Source organism: Lucilia sericata, unplaced genomic scaffold (assembly GCF_015586225.1).
Source record: "Lucilia sericata isolate MDLA Ls3-8-SP2 unplaced genomic scaffold, ASM1558622v1 Contig004615F_arrow, whole genome shotgun sequence".
Classification (NCBI taxonomy): Eukaryota; Metazoa; Arthropoda; class Insecta; order Diptera; family Calliphoridae; genus Lucilia; species Lucilia sericata.
This window is the reverse complement of record NW_023997300.1, coordinates 7,501-16,371: the sequence shown is the minus strand read 5'-3', so window position 1 is coordinate 16,371 and position 8,871 is coordinate 7,501. Positions and strand designations below refer to the sequence as shown.

The 8,871-nt window shown below is 29.6% G+C and overlaps 3 protein-coding genes across 5 annotated transcripts in view; all 3 read right to left on the bottom strand.

Moving 5' to 3' along the window:
* Positions 1–355: 355 nt before the first annotated feature.
* Positions 356–1,520, bottom strand: LOC119615245 (farnesol dehydrogenase). The gene is made up of 3 exons (XM_037971322.1): positions 938–1,520; positions 732–872; positions 356–664 (listed from the first exon to the last, which is right to left on the bottom strand). The coding sequence occupies exons 1-3, from the start codon at positions 1,514–1,516 to the stop codon at positions 623–625; spliced, it is 762 nt and encodes a 253-aa protein (XP_037827250.1). The 5' UTR covers positions 1,517–1,520; the 3' UTR covers positions 356–622.
* A 317-nt stretch (positions 1,521–1,837) lies between these two features.
* Positions 1,838–5,592, bottom strand: LOC119615243 (serine palmitoyltransferase small subunit A). Of its 3 annotated transcripts, XM_037971319.1 has the most exons (3): positions 5,529–5,592; positions 5,365–5,439; positions 1,838–2,053 (listed from the first exon to the last, which is right to left on the bottom strand). In XM_037971319.1, exons 1-3 carry the CDS (start codon positions 5,539–5,541, stop codon positions 1,905–1,907), a joined length of 237 nt encoding a protein of 78 aa, XP_037827247.1. In that variant the 5' UTR covers positions 5,542–5,592; the 3' UTR covers positions 1,838–1,904. The 3 variants fall into 3 exon arrangements, with proteins under 3 accessions (XP_037827247.1, XP_037827246.1, XP_037827245.1); XM_037971318.1 differs by lacking the exon at positions 5,529–5,592 and having other exon boundaries at positions 5,365–5,487; XM_037971317.1 differs by lacking the exons at positions 5,365–5,439; positions 5,529–5,592 and adding an exon at positions 4,963–5,230.
* Positions 5,567–8,871, bottom strand: part of LOC119615241 (eukaryotic translation initiation factor 3 subunit B) — a 4,824-nt gene continuing 1,519 nt past the window's right edge. The window contains exons 2-3 of the mRNA XM_037971316.1: positions 8,125–8,871; positions 5,567–6,152 (exon numbers count right to left, since the gene is read on the bottom strand). The exon at positions 8,125–8,871 is cut by the window's right edge and continues 1,122 nt beyond it. Coding sequence (XP_037827244.1) covers positions 6,064–6,152; positions 8,125–8,871 — 836 coding nt within the window. The 3' untranslated portion in view covers positions 5,567–6,063. The remainder of the gene's footprint in view (positions 6,153–8,124) is intronic.

The window sequence follows — 8,871 nt, the reverse complement described above, 5'->3', positions numbered from 1 at the left end:
TATAGTCTGGACTATAGAGTAGACTATATATAGTCTGGACTATGAAGTAGTCTTTAGTCTGCACTATAGAGTAGACTATAATCTGGACTATAGAGTAGACTATAGTCTGAAGTATAGAGTAGACTATCGTCTGGACTGTGGACTATATAGATTAGACTATAGTCTGGACTATAGAGTAGACTATAGTCTGGACTATAGAGTAGACTATAGTCTGGACTATAGAGTAGACTATAATCTGGACTATAGAGTAGGCTATAGTCTGGACTATAGAGTAGACTATAGTCTGGACTATGAAGTAGTCTTTAGTCTGCACTATAGAGTAGACTATAATCTGGACTATAGAGTAGACTATAGTCTGGAGTATAGAGTAGACTATAGTCTGGAGTATAGAGTAGACTATAGTCTGGAGTTTGGAGTAAACTATAGTCTGGACTGTAGAGTAGACTATAGTCCATACTATAGACTTAAATATATGTATTCAGCATTATAGACTGTATAGTATACTCTACAGACTGTACTAAAAACCAGAATAGACAAGAATTTAGTCTGGACTACGGACAAGACTTTAGTCTGGACTATGCATTTGACTATAGTCTTGAAATTTTCTAAAATTACACGTATTTTAAAATTTCTCTCCCATTGGTTTAATAGTGATGTTATGAACCTAAAAAAGTAATAAAATCAGAAATTCAATAAAACCTTTAAAACCCTATCTTCCCCTAAACAATTACCTGTACATTGGGAGGTGTACTCAAAGCCCACAAAACAGCATCGGCCACATCCGAAGATTTTAACATAGGCAGCATAGCTTTAACCACCTTTAATATATCCACCGGTAAAATATCCGTATCTACTATGCCCGGGCTAATGGTCTAGAAAATTCATTATGATTAGATTTAATTTTATGTAAATAAATTCTGTTGCGAAGAAAACCTACAGTTACTCTAACTTGTGTCTTATGACGTTGAAACTCTTGACGATAGATTTCATTCATAGCTTTCAAAGCAAATTTAGTGGCTGGATAAATATTAAGTGAAGGCAAATCTGGACCCAAATTTGGCACCTGATGACCAGCAATACTATTGACAATAACAATATGACCCTGGCCATTCTTTTGCGTGCACATGGAATGAAAAGCTTCGCGGGTACAGAATACCGTACCCAAAAGATTTGTATCCAGAGTCTGTTTTATTTCTTTAGTGTTCTTACGTTGTGACAACTCAGTGGTGGCTATAATCCCGGCATTATTTATAAGAACATCACAGCCTCCTAGGTGTTTTTGTGTCCAATTAAAGGCTTGAGATACTTGATCCTCTTGGGTTACATCACAGCGTATGGCATGTAGATTATTGCGTAAATTTTCGGGTAATTCCTCTTTTAGTTTTAATATAAGTTCTTGACGTCGAGCTAAGCCTACTACTAGCATACCAGATGTTACTAGAGCCTTGCAACAGGCTGCACCTATACCGGCACTAGCACCACTGATTACAGCTACTTTATTCGACCAACGTTCCATAGTAAATGAAATGACAGACATGTTTTCTTCAAAGCAAATTAACGAAAAGAAGCCCCAAAAGTGCAAAAGGTAGAAAAAAGGTCAAAGAAAGTGAACAATTAAAGTGGAACTTTTGTGCAGGTGTAGCAATACTAGGGTGCCCAAAAAATCATAATTGTTAGGAAATTTTTTTAAGACCTTTTTAGTGTGATCTTTGTTTACATAGTAAGGGCGAGTTTGGTAAATTGAATAGTTTTAAAAGTCATATATTCGAAATTTTCGAAAAATTTTTACAATTACCATTCCATTCTAAAATAAAAAATTAATTTTATATTATTAATAAATATTTATTTTGTTAGTATAACAACAAATTAACTTATAACTTAAACTAATAAAAACTTCTTATTTATCATGATCCAATTTCATTCAATTCCAACGGTGGCGTATCGATTATTGTCGGCGACACCGTAAAATATAGTATAAGTGAATAGATATGGCCAGGTATGAAGATAAATGTTGAATAGAAAATAAAACATAACGACGCCACTATCAAACAATCTGGAATAAAAAAAGTAAAAAAATAGATAATAAATCCGAAAAGAAAAAATAATTGGAATATGAATCAGCTATTTAGCATTTCGAAGGTGTAAAATTCAATGACGTGATTTGTGATAATTACTAGGGACTTTTGCCCTTACAACTAAAAGAATTTGAGTCATTCTTATCAAGTTGAAAAGGGGAATGATTAGCTCTGTTATCGCAGTGTGTTAGGATTTACTATATAAAATTTAGTTGAGAGCTTTTGAGAATAGTTAAACTTTTGAGGAATTTAAAAATTCGAATAGTTGAAAATCTATTCTGCAAATAGTAGTAAATAGACTATAAAACCTAATCCATAGGCTAGTTATTAGACCTGTTTATTGACTGATCTTTGAACTAATCCATAAATTAGTCAACAAAAAACAAAAAAAATAGTACTTTTTTAGGTTTTAAAGCACTAAACTAAATTTCCGCTAGACTTGACTATAGACTAGACAATAGACTAGACTATAGACTTGACTATAGACTTGACTATAGACTTGACTATAGACTAGACTATATACTAGACTATAGACTAGGCTATAGACTAGACTATAGACTATAATATAGACTAAACTATATACTAGACTATAGACTTGACTATAGACTAGAATATAGACTAGATATAGACTAAACTATAGACTAGACAAGACTATAGACCAGACTATAGACAAGACTATAGACTAGACTATAGACCAGACTATAGACTAGTCTATAGACTAGACTATAGACTAGACTATAGGCTAGACTATAGACTAGACTATAGACTAGACCAGACTATAGACTAGTATATAGACTAGTCTATAGACTAGACTATAGACTAGACTATAGACTAGACTATAGACTAGACTATAGACTAGACTATAGACTAGACTATAGACTAGACTATAAACTAGACTATAGACTAGACTATAGACTAGACTATAGACTAGACTATAGACTAGACTATAGACTAGACTATAGACTAGACTATAGACTAGACTATAGACTAGACTATAGACTAGACTATAGACTAGACTATAGACTAGACTATAGACTAGACTATAGACTAGACTATAGACTAGACTATAGACTAGACTATAGACTAGACTATAGACTAGACTATAGACTAGACTATAGACTAGACTATAGACTAGACTATAGACTAGACTATAGACTAGACTATAGACTAGACTATAGACTAGACTATAGACTAGACTATAGACTAGACTATAGACTAGACTATAGACTAGACTATAGACTAGACTATAGACTAGACTACTAGACTAGACTAGACGATAGACTAGACTAGACTATAGACTAGACTATAGACTAGACTATAGACTAGACTATAGACTAGACTATAGACTAGACTATAGACTAGACTATAGACTAGACTATAGACTAGACTATAGACTAGACTATAGACTAGACTATAGACTAGACTATAGACTAGACTATAGACTAGACTATAGACTAGACTATAGACAAGACTATAGACTAGACTTCAGACTAGACTATAGACTAGACTATAGACTAGACTATAGACTAGACTATAGAGTAGACTATAGACTAGACTATAGACTAGACTATAGACTAGACTATAGACTAGACTATAGACTAAGACTATAGACTAGACTATAGACTAGACTATAGACTAGACTATAGACTAGACTATAGACTAGACTAGAGACATAGACTATAGACTAGACTATAGACTAGACTATAGACTAGACTATAGACTAGACTATAGACTAGACTATAGACTAGACTATAGACTAGACTATAGACTAGACTATAGACTAGACTATAGACTAGACTATAGACTAGACTATAGACTAGACTATAGACTAGACTATAGACTAGACTATGACTAGACTATAGACTAGACTATAGACTAGACTATAGACTAGACTATAGACTAGACTATAGACTAGACTATAGACTAGACTATAGACTAGACTATAGACTAGACTATAGACTAGACTATAGACTAGACTATAGACTAGACTATAGACTAGACTATAGACTAGACTATAGACTATACTATAGACTAGACTATAGACTAGACTATAGACTAGACTATAGACTACTAGACTATAGACTAGACTAGACGACTATAGACTAGACTATAGACTAGACTAGACTATAGACTAGACTATAGACTAGACTAATAGACTAGACTATAGACTAGACTAGACTAGACTATAGACTAGACTATAGACTAGACTATAGACTAGACTATAGACTAGACTATAGACTAGACTATAGACTAGACTATAAACTAGACTATAAACTAGACTATAGACTAGACTATAAACTAAACTATAGACTAGACTATAGACTAGACTATAAACTAGACTACACTAAACTATAAACCAGACTAGACTATAGACTAGACTATAAACTAGACTATTTAATTCACTAACCCCGGAAAATGAATTTGTTGTTAGTAACTCTTTCTAGAACTTTTATAAGTTAGTAACTCTTTTTAGAAATCGTTAAAACCTAGATCGTTATATGATTAATCATAGATCCCATATAGGTTCCACTTCGGAAAATTAATTAAACGGGGCATAATTTAACACGAATTGCTCCCATATTAAGTCCAATTCCGTAAATCACTTAATCTTTAACAACTCATGAGTTAATAATGGTATCGGGATAAAATTCTGTGCGAATGTATTTTGTATGTAAACAAATCATTCTGCTACACATTTTTCAGATTAAAAGTAATTTCATTAAAATCTCATAAAACATAATGAATATTTAATTATCTTTCAATAGAAATTTCCACTCGTTAATGTCACACTTATTTTGTGTGCAAATATTTTTGCGTAACACGATCATATCTAAACTCTAGAAACTTTGCACATTAACTATTTTCCGGTTCTTTTTCATATACTCACTTAAAAATACTTTTTCCCAAGGTTCACACATGGAAAGATAAGTATTCAATTCGTAGAGCATATGCAACCATTTGATATAGCGTACGAAACGGTGGTAAGATTCTTTAATTTTGTGAAACATTCTGTAAAAGTTTTAAATCAAAACAGAAATATACACAAAAAAAGAGTAATACTGGATTTTGGTATTATTATTGCACTAATAAATCTAATAAATAATAAAATTTTATTTTAACCGTTAAATACGATATTGCAAGTTAATTGTTAAAAAATCATTACTAAACTAAAATAATAAATTTTTTCCCCTACATATGGGTTGCTTAGTTATTTATTCTTATCAATTATTGGTTTATGATGATAAACGAAAATAAAAGTAATAAATTGAAACATAAAATAACAACTCACCTATTTTGGTTTTGTTTTGATTCGATTCCCTAGAGAGGGAGAAATTACCAAGTAATTTTCGGTTAAATGTGTTAACTACAATAACAACATGCAACATTATTAGTTATAACAGGTAGGCTTCTGTTATCACTGTCATCCATTATTAAACGTTGGTTCATACACACCTGCATTATCCATTTAAATAGTAACATTAACGTTGTTGTTTTTTTTTTAGTCCAGTGTATTTTTATTAGTATAACTTTTGTTGTTCTTTGTAAGGACATAAGAATGTTTTTTTTTATATTTTTACGGGGGATAATTAAACTTATGTTTGTTTTTTCTTTTATACTAATTTTTTTATATATATTTTAAGGTTATAAATACAAAAAATTGTTTTTTTTAGACTTAATATTCTTATTTAGTAAAATACACTGTGTTGTTGTTGTTTTATGGTTGTTGGTTGATTTTATTTAGTTTATTTACTAGTAAACGACACTTGCTTTTTTTGTAAGAAGATATACAATCTTTTTTTGGGGGGCAATTTATTGGTTAATCGTAATAAAATACAATCTTTTACCAATAAAGCAAAAGCAAGTTAATTTTGTCGTTTTCTTTTTATTGTGTGATCAACAGAATGATTGCGGTTGTTTGGCTGATTAAATATGATTAATTAATTATATTTATAATTAGGACAAAGATGCTTAACTGCTATAAGTGGAACTACTCGAGTGCGGTTGTTTCTTCTTTGACCAAAAATTCAATAATTTCTTCATCAACTTCTTCGGTATCCAAACTATCTGTATCGAAATCTATAAAAAAAAGAAAAGGGAAAATTAAATTTATTGTGTGTTTAAATTATGAAATAAATGGGCTTAGCTGAATTGTATTTAAATTTCGCTGAATAAGATTTTGTAAACTTTATCTAGGAAGTTTAATTCAATTCTCAATTTACTTTATAATGCTGTAGCTAAATATAAAAATTGTTTAGCTGAATAGCAAAATTTAAGTCTTAAAAACTTTTGAAATGCTTTAAATTTAAATAAAACACTAAAAATTTAATTTTTTGTCTGCTGAATTGGAAAATATGACGAAATTAAGTTAAACATTGTTTTAATGTTTATATCAGCAAAAAAACTTAGCTGAATTGTAAATAATCTTTGCTGAATTAGTTTTTTTTTTAACTTGTTCTTTTGAATTCTTAGATTAATACATAATATTGCAGCTGAATAGCAAAATTCTTTAGCTGAATTGCGAAATTATAACCAAAAAGTTAAATATTTCTGAAAATCTACTTAAATTGTATAAAAAACTTTAGCTGAATTTTATTTTAAATAAGCTGAACCGAATTGTTTGTTTAGAAAAGCAGAATTTAGTTAAAATTAATGTTTTTAATAACAAGTTTATCTGAATTTTATTTAAAAATAGTTGAATTGTATTTATTAATATTTATCTATAAAATTTCTAATGATTATGTAGCTGAATATAATAATGTTTTAGCTGAATTGCAAAATTATAACCAAACTATTTTAATAACTCTAAGTTAAAGCAAAAATATTGGCTGAATTGGATTATTTGTTTAGAAAAGCTTTTATTTTATCAAAGCCATTCAAAATTGCAAAAATTTTTAGCTGAATTAAAAAAATTCCAGCTGAATTATAAAAATAAAGTTAATAATGTTTGCTGAATTGCTTTTCAAATTAGCTGAATAGAATTTTTAGTTCAAATAATCTAGCTGAATTGTATTTATAATATTTTTATATACAATTTCTAATGATTATGTAGCTGAATATAATAATACTTTAGCTGAATTGCAAAATTATATCAAAATATTTTGATAACTCTAAGTTAAAGCAAAAATGTTAGCTGAATTGGATTTTTTGTTTAGAAAAGCTTTTATTTTATCAAATCCATTAAAAAATTGCAAAAATTCTTAGCTGAATTAAAAAAATTACAGCTGAATTATAAAAATAAAGCAAAAAATGTTTGCTGAATTGCTTTTCAAATTAGCTGAATAGAATTTCTAGTTCAAAAATCGATTATTTTAGCAAAACTATTAAAAATTTTGAAAAATCGTTAGCTGAATTAAAATATTTCCAGCTGAATTGCATAAATATTTTAAATATAAGAATCAAATTACAATAATATTGCTATAAAAACAAAAAACCTTAGCTGAATTATATTATGAATTAGCTGAATAGCATATAATGCAAAAAATAATTCCTGTAATAAGTGGATTACATTAATTAATTTAAATTCTTAGTTTTTTATGAAAAACAAGCTCGAAAATTTCAATAAAAAAAATTAAAAAATATCACTTTTTATAAAATATAAAAAAAAAAAATTCACTTTATATAGAAAATTTTCAAAAATTTCCTTTTCTATTAAAAATTTTTTTAAAAATTCCTTTTTAGTGGAATTTAGTGAAAAAACAACTTTTTATAGACAGTTATCGAAAATTTAACCTTTTATAGAAAATAGATTTTTAAAAAATTTTACTTTATACTGAAAATATTTTAAAATTTCACTTTTAATGAAAATTTTAAAAATATCACTTTTTATAAAATATTTTAAAAAATTTTAAAAATATTAAAATATTTTATAGAAAATTTAAAAAAAAATATATACATATATTTTTATAGAAAATTTTCGATAACGTTAATTTTTTTATAGAAAATTGCCGGAAAGTTCACTTTTTGTAGAAAACTTGCGAAAACTTTTCTTTTTATAAAAAACTTTCTATTCATCAAATAAAAATGTATAAAAAAAACAAATAAAACTTACGATTTCTGAGCTGCATACGTCTTGCTTTCTGTTCCTTCCATTCGCTCTCACGCTTATTACGGTATTCCATAAATTGATTGCGCAATTGAGCACGTTTCTCCAACAATTCCTTGGAGGCACGAGTGACACGCATGCGATCCTTTTGTTCGAAAATGAAGTAGTATTTCTTCAAGTTCTTCTTAATATCCTTAATCTCCTCTTCGCTGAGTAGAGTGGGTGGACGTGGACGCCACAAGAACTGTACGAAGTTCTTGAGGATATTACGACGAATAATGCGACCTTGGAAGGTGTACATGTTGAAGCCAGTATCTTCTTTAACCTTCCATGAGGAAACGCCGGTAACAACATAACGACCAGTAGGGTCCCATTCGACTTCCGAGGCACGGAAATGATCGGGGGAAGCGGTAATGAGGAAGTTGTTGTTGGTATCAACAAATTCAAAGGTACCGGTGGTCAAATTGGCCATGACGATAAATTGTCCTCTGGGCGACCAGAAGAGATGAGTGCAGGATTTCTTTTCCAATTTCTTTACCAATGTAGGTTTGACACCATTGTTGACTTCGTAGAAACTGACATTAGAGTTGTTGGTTTCACCATGGATAATGGCGAATTTGTTGCCTACAGGTTCCCAAGCAAAGGCCAAAATCAATTCTCTGATTTCTACAGAATCTACTGGCACTTCCTTTTCGCGCATATGGAAGATTTCAAAATTGTAGAACATACCCAAGAATTTAACATCAGAATCCT

What these genes read in the sequence shown, in the direction of transcription:
- LOC119615245 (XM_037971322.1), bottom strand. Translation starts at nt 1,516, where the DNA reads ATGGAACGTTGGTCGAATAAAGTAGCTGTAATCAGTGGTGCTAGTGCC. An exon ending in AGACACAAGTTAGAGTAACT is followed by an intron (nt 873 to 937) that starts GTAGGTTTTCTT and finishes TGAATTTTCTAG; the next exon opens with ACCATTAGCCCGGGCATAGT. An exon ending in GTACACCTCCCAATGTACAG is followed by an intron (nt 665 to 731) that starts GTAATTGTTTAG and finishes TTACTTTTTTAG; the next exon opens with GTTCATAACATCACTATTAA.
- LOC119615243 (XM_037971317.1), bottom strand. Translation starts at nt 5,083, where the DNA reads ATGTTTCACAAAATTAAAGAATCTTACCACCGTTTCGTACGCTATATC. An exon ending in TTGGGAAAAAGTATTTTTAA is followed by an intron (nt 2,054 to 4,962) that starts GTGAGTATATGA and finishes TTTTTATTCCAG; the next exon opens with ATTGTTTGATAGTGGCGTCG.